Source organism: Pteropus alecto, unplaced genomic scaffold, assembly GCF_000325575.1.
Source record: "Pteropus alecto unplaced genomic scaffold, ASM32557v1 scaffold80, whole genome shotgun sequence".
In the NCBI taxonomy this organism is placed as follows: domain Eukaryota; kingdom Metazoa; phylum Chordata; class Mammalia; order Chiroptera; family Pteropodidae; genus Pteropus; species Pteropus alecto.
In genome coordinates this window covers 4,387,820-4,406,769 of record NW_006430460.1, presented here as the reverse complement: position 1 = coordinate 4,406,769, position 18,950 = coordinate 4,387,820, and the positions used below count along the sequence as shown (strand labels likewise).

Below are 18,950 nucleotides of genomic sequence, written 5' to 3'. Positions count from 1 at the left end.
ACAGGCTAATCACTAAGCTTGAGTGCCGCACGTTCTGCAGGTGGGACCGAGGAAGAGCTGGAGCGACATCACAACTCTTATTAACAAGGCCAGAAAGGGTTTTAAATGGGATCACAGCGTTAATAATAAAGAATTTGAATTTTAGCATTTTAGTGTTTTCAGGGTTTTTCGAGTGTGCAATTCTGAATTTGCATGAGTGTTTACATTTTATACTAAATTTTATTTTTATGAAAATGATGGTAGATGAACAGTCAACCTGTAGTAAAATTTATGCACAAAATGTTCAAAAGTGTGCTTATTTACTGTTTTTTCTTCTGTTCTAGTTACTCTTTCTGGAAATGGAGAAAAAGGTAAGGCCCTTTTAGTCTCAATTTAAGTACATTGCTTACGGTGTCAAGTGCAGTTTTTTATTAGTGATGACTATATGTGTTCTTGTTTTTAGAAAGAAAAACATGTTTTTAAAGTTTAAGTAATTGAAATGAGACATTATATTGGGTTTCTTGCTATACTTTCAACATATTCTCATTTGCGTTATTTATATTAATAGAACTAACTTTTGTAAGGCGCATAGTAGTCACACTTGTTTGATATACTTATATATGAATTTCTGCCTTGTGTGCCAAGAACTCTTTATAGTAGTAGTTTAAAGTTTTTAATATCAATTCTAGCTGATTGAGGATTTTGTTTTCTCTTATTTATGTGTTTGTTACAAACAGTACTTTGCTACTCACAGGCATTTAATTAAGTAACCAGACTGTAAATTGTTTTACTAGTTCATTTTGAAAGGGAATTAAAGTTTTTATAAAGACTGGTCAAAGAGACAGTGCCTAGAGGGAAAAATCATTGCTTAAAATTTCATGGAAAGAAAATAAAATTGTAAATCCATTGACATCAAATTTAAAAAATAAAATATGATCAGAGATACAAAATTCCAGAGGATGTCTAGAACAGTTGAACAGTTAGAAATTAGTATTTATTCTTAGTATTGGAAATAATTAGGCATGAAGCAAGCAAATCTCGAGCTGTCTCTGAATCTCATTTCTCAGTAACAGAATAAACACAGACTCAATCTGCAAGGCTTATTTTTCTCCCTTTAAATCGAAACTGTCTCCCCTGTGTTGAAAGCACACACACAGAAAGCAGAGAATTTCTGGAGTGCTTCTAACAGGACTTGTAACTTGTGTTATTATTTCTTGGGGCTGTTTCCCCATGTCGTTCAAAGAGTCTTTTGATGAAGTTTCTGTTTGCTCTCTGGTGTGTCTTTTAATTGAGTCACAGGGGATTTTCGATTCAGACTTTTTGACATAGGTTCAGTTTTTCCTTCTGCTTCGATTTAGTTTGCCTCGTTAACTTTACTTTATATATTTCTTTAGCATACATGTATGTAACCAGAAATTTGCTTAGTAGCAACCACATGAATTCGAATTAGTTTAAAAGCAACGTTTTCTATTATTCTTTACATTATAATTTGATAATTAGCCATCTGTTAAGTACTTACTATTTTCCAGGTGTTATGCTGATTTATCTATTTTTTTAACGGAGGATTAAGAATTTTTTAAAGTAAAAGCCATTGTTTTTGTTCTTACGGAAAGCAGAAATATTCTAAAAATATATTAAATGCTTTAAAAAGTATTTTTAGAGTATATTGTTTTGCATGCTAGCCTTAGTGGCAGGTACCTAAATGACCAAGACCGTTAAAGTAACTTGAGATTGCCATTTACCTCTAAGCAAGTGTGTGGGTGAGGGCTGCCAACCGCTCATAGGGGCTAGGCAAGAGCTCAGGCGAGCCAGGTGACAGTGGGTGTGTCAGTTGGAGGCTGAGCCCAGCGCACTTTCCAAAGGAGAAACACAAGGGAGCGATACCCGACCCGGTGGTCGCCCGTGGGTGCCCCCTGGAGGGCGCCGGGCTGGCACCACGTGAGTTTGAGATCACAGAAGCTCCCATAAGGGTGACAGGTCAGTGGAGCTGAGCCCAGAGTAGAGCTGGGAGCGGAGCAGGTTGTGGCCGGGTGCATCTCGGCCCCAGCCGCGGGCCCAGGTGGCCCTGACGGCCGAGGGCATTGGAGGAGAGTATGACGGCGGGTGCGACAGGGCGGACAGCCATGGGCTCATCAGCAGACGGGGCTTTGGACTCTGGCCTCACCCTTCAGTAGCTGAGGGACACGCAGCAAGACGCTGAATTCTCCGAGCCCCGGATTTGACGTTTGCAAGCGGAGAGGACGCGTTCCGGGGCCGCCGTGAGGGTGGCCCAGGGTCCGCCCCGCTCGCCGTCCAGCGGGCGGCCTCGGGCCAAGGTGGCGGACCGAGCAGCGGCCGTCGGGGGCGCCCCCGAGGTCCTCGAGGCCTAGGGCACGTGGGTGAGGACTGGAGCAGCCGCGGACCGAGGGTGGGGCGGCTGGAACTGGGGTCCGTCACACTGCCTCTTGGACACCTGCAGGAAAGTGCCAGGCTCCCAGCCGTGGCCAACTTTGTATTACTTTATTTTAAAAGGACATTCTTAAAACCAAGAATATAAGGGAAACAACCCCAGGCCTAGGGAAGGACAGCCCTCTGAACACGTTAGCGCCGTAAAGGCTTGGCGGCCTCGTTCCGAGGTGGCTCCCGGCACCGCAGGTCAGTAGGCTGTGCGTCCCGGTCCCCTGGGAGACACCCGCGGGCGTGCGCACCCGGAGCCGCTCGAGGCGACCAGGGCGCCTGCGCAGTAGTCGCGACGTGGGGCGCAAACCCGCCTTCTTGCCGCCCGCTGAGTCCTGGCCGGAGGTGACCAGACTGCAGAGCAGATGGGAGGGGAAAGTAACATTCTGACGCGCGGACACGGGCACAGGCACCGGGGTCACGCAGGCCCGAAAGTTCCAACACAGAGAGGCAGCGTCGGGTCATGTGACATTTTGGACACAGGAGAAAGGCTGACGGGGTCTCAAAGACCAGAAGTGACAGGGGCGACTTGCAGCTGGCCGAGGGCGAGCCGAGCGCATGTGGCGGGAGCAGCCAGACACGGCGGGGGCTCAGCACCCTCGACTCGTATCAGGCGCAGGCCCCACCCTGGGTGCTGGGTCCTGAAGCGGGAGGTGGGTGGCGGCAGAGCCCTTTCCCAGGCTTGTTTCTTCATGAACAGCTAGGGCCAGTGTCCCGAAAGGCAGCCGCCGGTGGCGAGGCTCTGCTTCCCTTCAGCAGTGATAATAGCCACATTTATTGAGGCTTTTTACTCTGCGCCAGGCGCTAAGTGTTTTGCATGGAGCTCATCAACATTAAGCAGTTAATTGAAGCCTGAGCGAGTTATTTGGGGAGTAGAGTGAGAAGGGTGATGAATTCTGAGAGTGATGGAGAAGGCTTTAGTGGAAGAAGCAATATTCGATCTGAACTTTAAAAAGTAACGTTTCAGACTTTTATGCTCGTCTGTGCATTTTTGTGATGCTACATTCCCAACGGAAAGAGTTCAAGCACCTGCTAGACAGTTCTGGCTTCTCGTAGAAGCCAGTCCACTTCTTCAGGTAGGAAAACTCCAGAACACAGCAAAAAGCTCTGAGTTATATCAGCGAGTTAATACTTGGTGATTAAGATGCTGGAATGTTACACTGGTCCACCTAGGAAACAGTTATGGCAGAAATTCAAATTGGCTGAAATTTTTTCATTATCCTATGTCAAAAAGGAGAATGAAATTCAAGATGCCTTTTGTGAACAATCCAGGAATTGAGTTTTTCAAACGTGCTGATTATTCACTGTGGTAGGAACTTCTTTTATGCATTTTCAGTTTATATTTCCTTGGATTTAATGTTCATAGTGATGGAATCTGTTTTAAGTTATTTAAAGTCTAACTTTTAGGAAGAGCTTGAACTGTAGTGAGTAAAGGAGTTTTAATTTCAATGTTTAGCAACTTTATAAAATCTCATTGCATCTCAGACCGCAGTCTTTACTTACAAACCATACCAATAACTCTGAAATGCAGGAGCAGGATGCTTCTTCGTATCTGTAACATTACATCATGCAGGTAAAGGACTTTGTATATTTGATGTGTTTCATATGTTTTAATTAAATGTTTTATTAGGTTAAGCCTCCTGACCCTAAACTTTTGTTCTAATGTAATTTTTTTTCCTGTTTTCACTGGGATCAATGAAATATTATTTGTTTTTATTTACCAGGAAAGGCCGTTGTTTACCTTGTGGCTTTCCATCTGTTCTTTGTTATGTTTGTATGGTCGTATTGGATGACAATTTTCACGTCTCCCGCTTCCCCCTCCAAAGAGGTAAAGTTAATGTTGGTAAATTGCCAAATGCTGTAACTAATTGTGGGTTTCCCCTGTATGACCATCGCTAAACCTTTATGACCTAACGCGTTTGTTCTATTTCCGTTCATGAGACGTGCTGGTAACTGCGTCGTGGGTGTGAGTCTTCGGCCCACGGCCCACCGAAGCGGCATGCCAGCGGCGAATCGTGGTATCAGAGTTTAGCTGTACTAATGTTTTTCTGCCATGCTATAGTTCCTTAAACTAGGGACACACTTTATCTCACTGGGGTAAACATCTTAAGGGGTGGAAGCGAGTCGGGAAAGCGGGGTTTGTTTGTGGGAACCCCAATGTTTGCATTTTCTCAGGCCTGAACGAACAGGCTGCAACTGAAGACAGCGTTGGAGGGAAACGACTTGTCTAGGTTATGGCTTGTTGTCTCTTAGCATGGCCAAGGGACGGCCCCACTTGGAAGACGTGAGCAAACATTCCCGTGGAGTTAGGCTTTGACCGGCACGTCTCTCTCACCGTGATGTTGCCTGAACCACCGTGCGGCCAGGCGCGCCAGAGTGTGTGCTGGAGCTGGGGGTGTCCGGGTCTGGGGCTTCTGCTGCAGCCTGAGCCTCGGGTCTCTTGCTGGACAAGGGAGCTGCTCGTAGTGCCAGGCTCCTTCGGGTGTCAGTCAGGGTTAAGTGAGACGCACTTGGGTAAAGCTTTCACGCAGCCCCTTCACACGATGGCACTCACGTAGCATTAGCTGACGGGAACGATGTAGTTATTTCTCTCCGTTAAAACTCATTGAAATTCATTGAAACTTATAGACCATATGTTTAAAAATATTAGCTTCTATTTCACTTATCACAGAAGAACATATATGTAGAGAAGTATACGTACCATAATGTACACTTGGTGACGTTTCACTGACTGGGCAGAGCTGAGTACCTGCCACCAGCTCAGGGGACAGCATCACCAGCCTCCCGTGAGCTCCTCAGCCACCTCCCACCTCCTCTGCGGTCTGCCTGGTTGTGTGCCTCACGTAAATGGAGTCACACAACACGTGCGCTGTGTGTCTGGCTTTCATTGGCATTCTACTTGTGACAAGTGTCTGTGTCGCTGTGCCCACTTGCGGGCCATTCATGCTCATTGTTTCTGTCCAGCCGTGGCAGGTAACATGCTTTGTGTTGCTCAGGTCACGGGTGTTTGGGCAGCTTCCAGGGGAAGGTCACCACAGGCCGCTGTGACGCTCTGGCACACGTGCGTGGTGCACACGTGCCAGCACGGGCGGTTCTTCGGGGAGCGGGTCGCTGGATCGTGAGGCGTGTGTACAGTCAGCATCGGTAGACAGAGCCAGACTTTGTGCCCATTTCCCCTACCGAGTGCTTTTGTTTTAAGGGGTGATCTGACCATTAATAAAACTTAGTGTTTCTTCAGCCAGCCCTTAAAGTTATGCCATCCATGTCTTAATCTCTAAGTCGAAATGACCTGATCTTATTTAACCGACAACTAGCAGGGATGGCTGTTGAAAACATAGCATATGTGAATGTTCAGGTCTCACCTAGGAAATCAAGACGAACAAGAGAAGCAGTGGGTGACACTTCAGAGGAGCAGTGTGGTGGAGAGGCGAGGACCTCAGACAGGCCACCCAGACCCCTGCCACCTGGCAGCCAAGTGACGGAAACTGCTCAGCCGTCTGCAGCTCACACATGACCTCTGTGAGCTGCAGAGGCGGTCGTGGCGGCCGGGTCGTTTAACAACACACGTGGTCAGCCGAGGTGCGGTGCCACGGTCAGCACGGGCTGCGGGGCGCCGTGGGCAGTGGCAGTGCGTGAGGCGTCTTTAGGCCTCGTCGCCTCGCTCGGGCTGTTTGTGCTCCGCCCGGGCTTAAGCCCTCGCCCACCATCTGCCTCTGTGCCTGCCGGTGTCACTGCATGTGTCCCCTCTGGAACCTCCGCTTCCCGAGGGACAGATCACTTCTGTCGCGCTCTCCTCCACATCGCCTCCGGCCAGCACGTGGGCCTTCGCTCGCTGCCCCGCCGAGGGCGAACGCTGCACCCGCGAGGCGCCAGCTCCGCCGGGCGGCCGTGACGACCGAGAGCAGGACCTCAAGGCCTCTTCCCCAACAGACCTGCTGAGCACGGACTGCGTGGCTTCTCCAAGTAGCACGAAGCCCTGAGGCCGGTGGCAGCGGGAAGGGGACTCCGGAGCTCATCGCTCAGAGCAGCAGTGGCGTCAGATCCACGGGAACTGATTGATATAAAAAGCAAAAACATCCATTTTGGGGATTTCCCATTCTTTCCTCAGCAAGGACTGAGCACCTGCTGTTTGTCACACGGTGGCGGGCTCTGGGAACACAAACAGGAAGACAGACAGCGCTGTTATGATCACAGACTGTGATCAGCTTGCAAAAGAACCAGCCCCGTGGTGGAGCACGCAGGCCGGGGCCGCTGGCAGGAAAGCGGGTCGGGCAGGGCGGCCGCGAACCTGGCTAAGGGGACGCTGGCACGAGCTTCGAGGGCTCCCCCTGAAGGGTGACCGTCGGGAGGAAGAAGCTGTTTACCGCCGTCCCCTCATCCCCTGGAGTCAGCCTGGTGTGTGCCTGACGCACAGGTTGTGACACACGTGTGTGAGTGGCCGCTGCAGCGGCAGCAGCAGAGGAAGAGCTGGCGGTGTCCACAGTCACTAAGAGTCATCTCTCTGAAGGAAGTGTCCCCGTCACCGGCCACCCGCGGAGACGGTCAGCCGGCTGCCCATAGAGATCATGCTCCCGCGTGAGGTGCCAGGCCCTTCCGCAGCTGGGACGCCACTGGCCTCATGCCCCGCACGGCTGCGCCTTCTACGCGCTCTGCCCAGGTCCTCGCCCGCTCTGTGTCTCCCCGCAGGTTCCTGTTCATCCTTCGAAACGCAGCTTAGGGACCACTTCTTCCCGGAAGCCCTCGTGGGCAGCACCCCCAAAGGAGCTTCTGTCTTACCTGCGCGGTGCTGTCGGTGCCGTATTATCATGCTGACCTGTAATCTGCAGCTCTTCACGTGGCCGATCCGACATCCCCACGAGACTGGGGGTGCACGTTCGATGGCACGGGCTGCATTCTCCTCAGTCTTTGGGTCCCTGGTCCCTGGCATATAGGACGCCAAGCTCTTAGCTGGTATTTAATATGTATTTAAATTGAGCTGTCCGAACACCGATTTTAAAATAATGACATTTCATAGCTTGAATTTTGTTTGGTACTTTTTAATGAAAAATAGACTTTTAGTAATAATTTCAAAACTAATGCATGTCAAATTTTGTTTTATTCCATTCCCCATCTAAAATTCTCACATCTCTTGAGATGTTCATTCGATGTAAGCTTTTCATAATTTGAAACCTTAGTTGTTAAGGAGAAGGGACGACGTTTGGGCCTAGGTACTGCGCGGGCCAGAAGGAGGACAGCCCGGGCCGTCTGCCCAGATCTCACAGGAAGCTCTGCTGCCCAGATGTGCGCTAACATCACGATGCTTCAGAACTAGCGAGTCTCCGCTCTTGGGAGGGGCGGGCGGCTTCCGGGGGCCGGTTTCTGGACCATAGAGTTCAGGGGGCTCCTCCCTGCCGAGGGGCGGGATGAGCAGCATCCAGAGCCTCGGCTGTCAGATCGCGGCCTCCGTGCTGCTCCCTTCCGTCCCGGTCAGGCGGCCGTGTTACTTCTGCCTTGTAAGTGACCTGGGACTTCCTGCACCGGCAGGGTTTGGTTGTGGCAGCCGGGCTAGGCGATCGAAATGGCCTCTTCCACCCCCCAACCGCAGTGCCCTGGTGACCAGACGAGCAGACACAGATCCACAGGGACCTGGGCACGGGGGTTACGCAGGCCCGAAAGTTCCAACACAGGGAGGCGTTGTGGAGGGACCTGGGCACGGGGGTTACGCAGGCCCGAAAGTTCCAACACAGGGAGGCAGCGTTGGGTCATGTGACATTTTGGACACAGGAGAAAGGCCGACGGAGTCTCAGAGTCCAGAAGTGACAGGAGCGACTTGCAGCTGGCTGAGGGCGAGCCGAGCGCACGTGGCGGGAGCAGCCGGACACAGCGGGGGCTCAGCACCCTTGACTCGCATCAGGCGCAGGCTGCACCCTGGGCGCTGGGTCCTGAAGCGGGTGGCGGCAGAGCCCTTTCCCAGGCTTGTTTCTTCATGAACAGCTACGGCCAGTGTCCCGAAAGGCAGCCGCCGGTGGCGAGGCTCTGCTTCCCTCCAGGAGAGACGTGAGCCTCGGGCCCCTGAAACGGAAGCGTGGAGCCGAGGGTCCTTCATGCTGGGATGGCATCAGCAGAGGGGCCACCCACTACTCCTCTGAAGGGGACCTCTGTTGGAGGAGGCAAACGCGAGGCCGCCACGCCACGGGAACGAAGCGAAGACGTGAACTTGAAACAGCTCCATCTCTGCATGACAGACCGTCCTTGCCTTGACGGTCCTCGCTGTTCTGGGGAAGGGTCTGCCGGTAGCTGTCTAAATGCCAACGCGAAGTAGCGAAAGAATGACTTGTGGACCTCATGGAGACATTGGCAGGAAATAGTAGGACCCCGAGGTCTGTGATTTAGCCTTTACCCAAAGCAAGTGACTTTTTGGACAGTTTTCTAAAAATTAAAAATCTCTTGACACTAGCTTCAAACACCAAAATTATTACTAATAGAAAAAATATATTAAATCTCTCTGGGTGGAAGAATTTAACTTTATAAAAACAAAGCTGCAGAAATACTGTGTTCGTGTCCTTTGCCGTCATCGTGTGGCGCGAACATCCTTCAGTGTGTCAGAGGTGTGTGGTTTTGTTCAGGTGTACTTGATTTAGAGTCTTAAATTCGAAGACAAGTTTTGCCTTCATAGAGGAAAAGTTTTGTTTTTCTGTTTTGGGTAAAACTTTGTTTTCTGAGTGTGATGGTAATTAACCGGGGGATTGAAAAGAATTAACAGTTATTTCTCCTTTTATAGTTCTACCTGTCCAGTTCTGAAAAGGAACGTTATGAAAAAGAATTCAGCCAAGAAAGACAACAAGCAATTTTGAGAAGAACAGCAAGGGACTTACCTATCTACACCACCTCAGCCTCGAAAAGTAAGGAAAACAAACCCGAAGCTTTTCTTTCCAGAGAATATCTAGGGAGCAGTCATTCCTGTGAGGTCCACTCGCTCGCCTGGCCGATGGGGGCGCGGGCCAGGCTGCCGGTTCTGAGTGCGGGCGCCTGGGAGCCCACTTCGGCTTCGCCACGGCCCTGCGAGGCGGGCCCTCTCGTCTCCATTTCACAGACTAAGAAACACGCACGGGGCTAAGTAACGTGTCACAGAGTCACACAGGTCATGTGAAGAAGCAGGTGTGAATTGAGGCGCTCTGGCCCAGAGCCCACTGTGCTTCACCCCGAGGGGAGGGACAAGGAGCCTTCCCCGTGGGCAGTGACACACACATTGCGATTTCAAGTGGAGGTTTTCTGAGGGGGTACTTGACTGAGTTTTCATGGGTCGAATGCTGTCCTTTTTTGCATACGTAGTAAATTGCCTGCATAGAATGAAGTGTGGGTTTCAGCGCAGACCCCAGCTTTTCCGCTAGCAGTGCAGCTAGAGCCACTGGCTTCCTCGTTGTAAATGAGGATGATGATGCCTGCGTCTCTGGGTTAGTGGATCCGTCAGTGACACGCGCACTGGGTATAGATCTTGGTATAGAATCAGTTTTCAGTAAGTGATAGCTAATTTAAAATAATCCCCTTTTATATTTAATTACGAAGGATCCGGTGTACAATAATTGTTCAGTAGTTGTAGTTGTGCAGATTAGATAGATGTTTTTAACCCCAAATTCAAGATTTTAGAGAATTTATGAAGCCTCGAGATGACACACAAAACTCTGGGTCACGGTCAAGTGGCCTGCTCTTAGCGCGACCCCCTGATGTCCGCAGCGGTTCGTGCTGGGAGCCGCGAGCAGGAAGCGTTTGCACCAAGGGCCTCCGCGCTCTCACCGCTGGTGGTGCTGCCCGCCGCCCTGGAGAGCAGCCTTGGGCCACCCCGCACTCACCCAGACGGGGCTCAGTGCTTTGTTGAGAGTACGATTTGCTCCCAAGATTTGTTTTAATCTGCACAGTCGTTCATTGCATGTGCAGAAGAGGAAACTGAGGCTCATAGAAAGTGAGTTGCTGACCCAGGAACCGAGACAGTCAGTAGGAGAACTAGTGTGCAACCTGATGGCAGTCAGTAGTTGTCCTTTTCCCCTGAGCCGTTTATACAAGAAATGAAAGCAAAGAAAAAAAAATGTCAAATAAAAAAGAATGAAAGCGGACATCATAGTCAAGTTCACTGGGCGTGTACCTCCTTCACCCAGTTCCTCTTACCTCTTACATGTAGCCATCAGATACTGCGAAAGATGCCAGCTGATGAAGCCCGACCGCGCGCATCACTGCTCGGCGTGTGACACGTAAGTGTTGCCCGCATTCGCCCTCCTTACGCCCCAGCACTGGGGGCCGATGGGAGAGCAGGAGGGGACGGGGCATCCCGTGCTTCATCCTCAGCAAACGCTTCTCCCTCCCCATCATTGCCACGTGCGCGGGCTAACAGATATTCCTGTAAGCTAGAATATTCTTCAGGGCGATCTTCGATAACAGTTCCTGTACTGGTTGGTAGAATTTTCTTTACATATATGTCCATGCTTGTATAGAATATTGACAAGCAAGTATGTAATATCCCCCTTGAGAATGATAACTTTATTTCCTGGGTTAAAAAGACCTAAAGACAATCATTTTATTTTATTATTAATGTTGATATTAAAACCTAACAAACCACAAAAATACTGTTCTCAGTTACCCTTTCTAACATTGTTCCCTGAAAAATTTGAAAGGCTTATTCCCATGCACCTGTAAGAAGGCAGTGTGTCGAAGGGAAGACCTCCAGTTTGAGAATCCCACTTAGTCCGTGAACTTGAGTTAGACAAGCTGTTCAACCTTCTGGGTGTTCGTTTACTCATTTAGTGTATTTTTCGAGATGATCCACAGTCCAACTTCGTACAAAATAAATTACACATACATGCGGGGTGCAAATTGTGGGATTCTTTTTTTCTGATTATAAAAGTACAGTAGTGCTTATCCATGGGATAGAATTTTATAAAATATGTGGAAAAAAAGAACCATCTATAAGCCCATCAGTGTTAATATTTTAACAGATTTGCTTCTAAAGTTTTATTTTTGTGACTTGCACATATTTAAAATAGGGATTTCTGTATTTCGTTTTATTTCCCTCAGCCGATTTGTCAGCTGGACCAAGCTAGCGGACCAAGTGCTATTTGCACAATATCTGTATATTAAAATGTCACTTGCAAATTGTGGTCCCAGGTGACTGACCGCCTGTGCTCAGCTGCATTCCTGGGGTAAAAAATCTTTACCTCTTACCTATGAAAGTATTGGTGGAAATATCAGAAATTGTCTCTAACCTCATATTTACTAGGCTGGTTTTTCTAAGATATATCTGTAAAGGGACAATTGTAAGGAAAAAAGGATCAGAAATTAGAATTAGGAGAATTTCCTACATGGGTTTTCTTATGCATATTTGTTTTTTAGATGTATTCTTAAGATGGACCATCACTGTCCTTGGTATGTATTGAAACAGGGACTCACACAGGGTAGGGGAGGGGCGGGAGCAGAGAATTTAGAGCGATTTACCTCAGCATTCCTAAATTTTCAAGGTCAATTTAATTACTCATAGATATATATGTATATACATCTTTATATTAAATGTTTTCCTTTAAAAACGCATTTTGATATTAACCCAAATAATTAAACATTAAGAATTAACGTCAAAATTCCAAATTCCTTGTAGCATTTATTAAAAACATACATCCACAATTAAGGCATTGCTCCATACTGCCCAAATGAGCATTTCCAAGTAATAACAATTAAGTTTTTTGAAAAGTCTTATTATCGTTGTTATTACAGTAAAAAAAGAAAGCATACAGTTCACCAACTTACCCGTCTCTGAGGTCACTCCGGTGGTGTTGAATGTGTCACCTCGTGCGGCCAGCCACAGACTCCCCATTTCCCCTCCTTCCAGCCCCTGATTTTGATTTTTGTGAGTTTATGATTTGTCCTGTTTTATTCTTTTAGGGTGAATAACTGTGTGGGATTTTCTAATTACAAGTTCTTCCTGCTGTTTTTATTGTATTCCTTATTATATTGCCTTTTCGTGGCTGCAACAGTTTTACAGTACTTTATAAAATTTTGGACGGTAAGTCTTTTTTCTCTCTTAAAACATGTACTTAAGACTTTTTAAGATGCTATATTCGCAAGGAATTTATTCTTTATTATGAGTAGCTACACTTTAATTTTCCTAGTTAGAATCTATAATGGATCAGAGGGCAAACAGGTGATATTTACCTTCACAGGTACGTGTTTACTTGTAAATAAGTGAATATTAAACAGGATACAGTGAGCTGCTTTAGAGTGACCCAGGCTGTGTCAGCCACACTCTGACAGCAGACGTGTCAGTCTCAGGGAAGTGACTGCCTTTGTCTGAGTCGACGAGGCCCACTGCGGCTTTCCAGCGACGGAAGGGGCGTCCCCCGCGCTGGGCATCACTTGTCTCTTTCCTGTCTCTAGATAGTGATCCTTTTCCTGTCATGAGTTGCAAATGTTTTTTCAACGTTTTGTATTTTTAAAGCATTACTTTTATGATTTCTGATTTTCTTTTTATTTAAAAGCAGTCCTTTTTATTAATAATTTCTGGCTTTAGTCTATTTTCTTTAAATTTATACAAATAATCACCTGTGTTTTCTTTTGGGATTTTTGTTGTTTTTGTTTTCACATTTAAATCTTTGATTTTGAAGGGGAGATTATGGTGGTTAAAAAGTACTTTATTATTTGCTTTTCCCAAAAACCCTATGAAGGTGGTTTAGAATGTAGTTTTACTATTACTCGGGTGCAGTGAAGCCAGCAGATCAGGAGATGATTGCCACTGAACAGAGAGTGTGTCACTCACAGTTCCCAAGGGGCAGCCATGCCATGCCCACAGCCACGCAGGCCACCCAGAGCACCAGGGCCCTCGCCGTGGTTCTGCGGGGAAGGCCAGGCCCCGGGGTGGGTGGCTGGGGCTGGCCAGCCCAGCGTGAATAACTCGGCGGTCTCTGGGCACACCGGCTGTCCCTGGGCGCCTGGTACTGAACCCCGGTGAGGGCGGGGACGCGCCTCCTGCCGTGTGAGGCCACACGGAAGGTGTGGCTGCAGGTGGGCTCCAGCAGGGCGCTGGGTGGGGGAGGCGCGTCCGGGCCGGGCGGTTCACTCTGTCTACACCCGCTCAGCACCACTCGGCGGTGCTTTGAGAAGGACGACGCTTCAGGGCCAGAGCGAATGAAGCCCAGCTGTAGAATTTCACGTTTTCTTACCAGAAACTTCAGCAGCGTTTTCATGTAATGATTCATTAATTAAAGAGCAAATGTTTATTTACTTTTTAAGATGCATCATGAGTAAGGGAAGACTAGTAATCGTAAATCTACTTTTTTCTTCATTTATTTAATAAATACTTATTTAGTACCGACAATGTGCCAGGCATTCTGGGACATGAAACAAAGAGTCATGTCTTTGTAGTGCTTACCTTTGAGAAGAGGGAGACGAACAGTAAATGTAAGAGATAAATTATATCGCATATTATAAAGTAAATGCTACGAAGAAGCTAGGGTGAGGGATTGGCCAGGTGTGGGAGTGGGCGGGACGGGCAGGTGGCAGTGCTAGCGCCTTCAGTGTAGACCTTAGTAAGAAGACAAGGTTTGAGCAAAGCCTGGAAGGGAGTTAGTGGACATCCGAGAGAAAACCATTTGTGTACCCAACACAGGAGCACCTAAGTACAGAAAGCAAATATTAACAGACTTAAGGGGAGACATAGACAGCAGGACAATAATAGTAGGGGACCCCGCTTTTATCAATGGATAGATCATCCAGACCAAAAAAAATCAATAAGAAAACATTGGCCTCAAAGGGCACGTTAGACCCTATGTACTTAACAGACGTCACAGAACACTCCGTCCAAAAAGCAACAGAGTACACATTCTTCTTAAGTCCCACGGAGCATTCTCATCTCAAGATAGCTCCGTGCGAGGCCAAAAAACAGGTCGTAATAACCTTAAGTCTGAAATTATATTAAGCATCTTTTCCAACCACAATGGAATGAAACTAGAAATCAGTTACAAAAAGAAAACTGGAAAATTCACAGGTATGTGCACATTAAATAACATGCCACCGAACAACCAAAGAAGAAATCGGAAAATATCTTGAGACAAATAAAAGCGGAAGTACGACAGACCAAACGTATGGGTGCAGCAAAGGCCGCTCGGAGAGGGAAGCTCACAGCAGTGCACGCTGAGACGCAAGAGAGATCTCACTCCCAGCTACAGCTCAAGGAACGAGACAAGGGAGACCACACGGAGCCCGAGCCAGTGGAAGGAAGGAAGGAACTGAGATTGGGGGGAAATAAAAAGACAATGGAAAAGACCAGGGAGACTAAGAGCTGTTTTTTTGTTTTTTTGTTCTGTTTTGTTTTTGTAAAGATAAAATAGAGAAACCTTTATCGAGACTCAGCAAGAAAAGAGAGAGGACTCAAAATCCGAAATGTGAGAGGAGACATTACAACTGATGCCACAGAAATACAAAGGATTATAAGAGACTACTACGAATAGTTAGATGCCAAAACTGGACAACCTAGAAGAAATGGATATATTGCTGGAAACATACAGCCTTCCAAGACTGAGCTGCGATGAAATAGAAAATTCGAACAAACTAATGACTAGTAAGGAGATTCAATCAGTCACCAAAAGCCTCCCAGCTGAAGCAGTCCAAGGACCTGGTGGCTTCACTGATGAATTTTACCAAACATCTAAGGAACTAACGCCAGTCCTTCTCAAATTCTTCCAAAAAATAGAAGAAGAGGGAACATTTCCAAACTCATTTTATGAGGCCAGCATTACCCTGACACAGAAACTAGACAAGGTCACTACAAGGAAAGAAAATGACAAGCTCACATCCCTGGTGAATCCTCAACAGAATATTAGCAAACCGAATTCAGCAACACAGTAAAAGGATCATGCACGACGATCAGGTGGGCTGTTCTCCAGGGCTGCAAGGATGCTTCTCCACCTGCAAATCGATCGGTGTGATAAACCACATCACCAAAATGAAAGCTAAAACACACGTTCATCTCAATGGGCGCAGAAAAAGCATGTTATGAACTTCAACATCCATATGATAAAATCTCTCCACATAGTGGGTATAGAGGAAACTCACCACACATAATAAAGGCCATTTGTGACAGGCCCACAGCTAACGTCATCCTCCGTGGGGAGAAGCTGAGAACTTTTCCTCTAAGATCAGGAACCATACAAAGGTGCCCACTCTTGCTACTTTTATTTTAACATATGCTGGAAATCCTAGCTACTGCAATCAGGCAAGACCAATAAAGACATTGATAGTGGAAAGGAAGAAGTAAAACTCTCTGTTTGCAGGTGACATGATACTATGTATAGAAAACCCTAAAGACTATCAAAGAATCGTTGTTAGAACTAATAAACGAATTCAGTAAAGTCGCAGAATACGTAATCAATACAGAAAAATCAGTTGCATGTCTGATAAATTATCAAAAAGAAGTATAGATAATTGCATCACAAAGAATAAAATACCTAGAAATAACTTTAAGGAGGTGAAAGCATTTGAAGAGGGCACAAATAAATGGACAGATGGTCTGTACTCCAGGAATGGAAGAATTAATTTGTTAAAGTGTTCCTTTTACCCAGAGCAATGTACAGATTCTGTGCAATCTCTATCAAGTCCCAGGGGCATTTTTCACAGAAATAAAACAGTGCTAAAATTTGTATGGAACCAGAAAAGACTCTAAATAGTCAAAGCAATTTTGAGAATAAAGAATAAAGCTGGAGAAATCGTGATGTCTGATTTCAGACTATACTACAACGCTATAGTGATCAAAACAGCACGACACTGGCATGAAAATAGACACACGGATCAGTGGAGCAGAACGCAGAGCTCAGCAGTGAACCCACGCCTATACGCTCAACTTACGACCGAGGAACCGCCAATACACAACGGGGAGAGGACAGTCTCTCTGGTAAATGGTGTTGGGAAGACCGGACCACCTGTCTTACACTATACACAGAAATCAACCCCAAATGTATTAAAGACTTGAACATAAACCCGAAGCTGCAAGTCTCCCAGGAGGAAACACAGGTACTGCCCCCTTTCACTTAGGCCTTGGCAGTGATTTTCTGGATTTCACAACGAAAGCAAAAATAAACAAGTGGGGCTACGTCAAACTGAGAAGCTTCTGCACAGTAAAGGAGACCATCAGCAATGTGAAGAGGCAGCCTACAGAATAGGATAAAATATTCGCAAACCATATATCTAAAATATATAGAGAACTCATGTAACTCAGTAGCAAAAAAAAAACCAAAAAACAAAAAACAACCCAATTCAATTAAAAAATAGGCAGAGGAGCCGAAGAGACATTTCTCCAAAGAAGACGTGCAGATGGCCAACAGGTACGTGAAAAAATATTCAGCATCACTAATCAGGGAGATGCAAACCCAAACCACAAACCTCATAGCTGTCAGAATGGCCATCATCAGTAAATCAACATACAGCAGTGTCAGTGAGGATGTGGAGAAAGGGGAACCCCCATGGCACTGATGGTGGGGTTGCAAATTGGTACAGCCACTGTGGAAAACAGTGAGGAGGCTCTTCAAAAAACTAAAAATAGAACTACTTTATGACCCAGCAATTTCACTGCAGAATATTTATTCAAAGGAAACAAAAACACTAACTCGAAAAGACATCTGCACCCCCAAATTCACTGTAGCATTTATAGTAGTCAAGACACGCACTCAAGCAAACATCTATCGATGGATGAACGGATAAAGAAATTGTGCAATCTGTGTACAATGGAATGTTATTCATCTGTAAAAAAAAACAAAACAAAACAAGGAAATCCTGCCATTTGAGATAGTAAATGGAACTGGGAAAACATGGATGGACCTTGAAAGCATTTTCTAAGTGAAATAAGGCAGACAAAGACCATATGATTCCGCTTCTATGGGAACGTAGAAGACCCGGCTCATACATACAGGTGGCCGAAGTAAAGTAAGTCCTGGAGATGTAACATCCAGCGTTGTGACTGTGGTTAATAAGTATATTTGAAAGCTGAGCGGATAAGTGTGTGTGTAAAGTGTGTGTGTAATGTGCTTAAAGGGCGGTGTGTTGTCTGCTCTTCTGAGACAAGGTCGTTGGTGACCTTGGAGAGTGGCCTCTGGGCGCTCCTGCAAACATCTATGAAAGTCGCGTCCAGGGGATTTTGTGTGAACATTGGTTTCTTAATGCATTGTCTCTATTTGTACAAGCTTTGCCGCAGGAAGTCTCCAGACAGTTGTCCAAAGGTAAAATACGTTATTGCCATGACACTCTTGTCATCTTGTTTATGATGTTTATAGCAAAGATACGTAATGCTCATTTGCTTCACGAGGTGGGGAGATAGAAGACTCACTTGGTGTGTTTAACAGGTATTATAGTTAACTTTGGGAGAGAAGGAAAAAAGACACATACCAGGATTACGCAATGCTGAAAACCTGCCCTTTAGCCTGTCAACGGGCAGGACCACCGCGTGTGCCAGTGGCGTCCGTGACCCCATGTGGTTTTATGTTGAGAGGTGACACGCAGGAACTTCCTCCGAGCAGTAGATACTGGCCTCTGGGCAGGGACCACAGCCATGCGAACGGGCACCGGGACGCTGCCTTCCTTCCCTGCCGCCTCGTGTTAAAGTTATTTCCCCAACGAGAAGCTGCAGGAGCCGGGCAGGGGCGCAGAGGCTGGAGGCGCAGCAGGCCCGGGGGTGGCGTGTGGCAGCGCGCTCCAGAAATGGAGACTGGAAAAGGACAGAAACGCGTTTCCCAGTCAGCTCCTGGGCAGCAGCGCAGAGTTAAAAGCAGCCGGTTGAAACCCTCCCGCACCCTGGGTGCTGGGGAAGGCTCGCCGGATGCAGGATGCTGGCCCAAAGCCCGGCTTTCCATCTCGTTACTGATTATTGTGAAATTTTAATGAGAGCAATTTTTCAAGTGGCTCTGACTTTTTATGTAAGTAAGCTCCTTTGATAATACGTGTTTTCTGTCCAGAAATGTCGTTCTGGGATATGTTGTGTAATGGGTTCCGTTACTCGTCGTATCTGACTTTTCTGGTGGGTTTAGAAGAACCAGAGGATGGTGTGTCTCCGAGGCGGAGTGTCTCCCAAACGAACGCTGCCCTTCCTCCCCTCAGAACGAGCTGCCGGACACGCGTGCCAAGTTCCACGTGCTTTTCCTGTTCTTCGTGTCCACCATGTTCCTCGTCAGCGTCCTGTCGCTCTTCAGCTACCACTGCTGGCTGGTGGGGAAGAACAGGACGACCATAGGTATGGCGCTCGGACGGGGCGGGCGAGTGCGAAGTCAGAGCGGGGCCGTGGGCGGGCGAGGAGCAGGTGATCGTGTGTGAACGCTCACGGTGGCCGGCGGGGACAGTGGCCGCGTGTAGGTGTAGCGGCTCCTCGCGGTGTGCGTGAGGGCCGAGAGCTGGCCGCGCTTTACGAGCACGTAAAAACCGTTTCCCGCTGTCACGGTCCTAGGACATCCGCCTGGAGGACGGGGCGTGACGCGCACGTGGCGGCAGCTCGCTGATTGCCGGGCCGGTCTTAAGCCACGCTCGCGGCTCCTCCGCCA

At 47.5% G+C, this 18,950-nt stretch overlaps 1 protein-coding gene across 2 annotated transcripts in view; it reads left to right on the top strand.

Annotated features, from left to right (window-relative positions):
• Positions 1-323: 323 nt before the first annotated feature.
• Positions 324-18,950, top strand: part of ZDHHC20 (zinc finger DHHC-type containing 20) — a 31,139-nt gene continuing 12,512 nt past the window's right edge. For both annotated transcript variants that reach the window (XM_006904818.3, XM_025047030.1), the window contains exons 1-7: positions 324-350; positions 4,140-4,243; positions 9,176-9,296; positions 10,571-10,640; positions 11,776-11,808; positions 12,319-12,439; positions 18,514-18,646. In XM_006904818.3, coding sequence (XP_006904880.1) covers positions 4,184-4,243; positions 9,176-9,296; positions 10,571-10,640; positions 11,776-11,808; positions 12,319-12,439; positions 18,514-18,646 — 538 coding nt within the window. In that variant the 5' untranslated portion in view covers positions 324-350; positions 4,140-4,183. The remainder of the gene's footprint in view (positions 351-4,139; positions 4,244-9,175; positions 9,297-10,570; positions 10,641-11,775; positions 11,809-12,318; positions 12,440-18,513; positions 18,647-18,950) is intronic.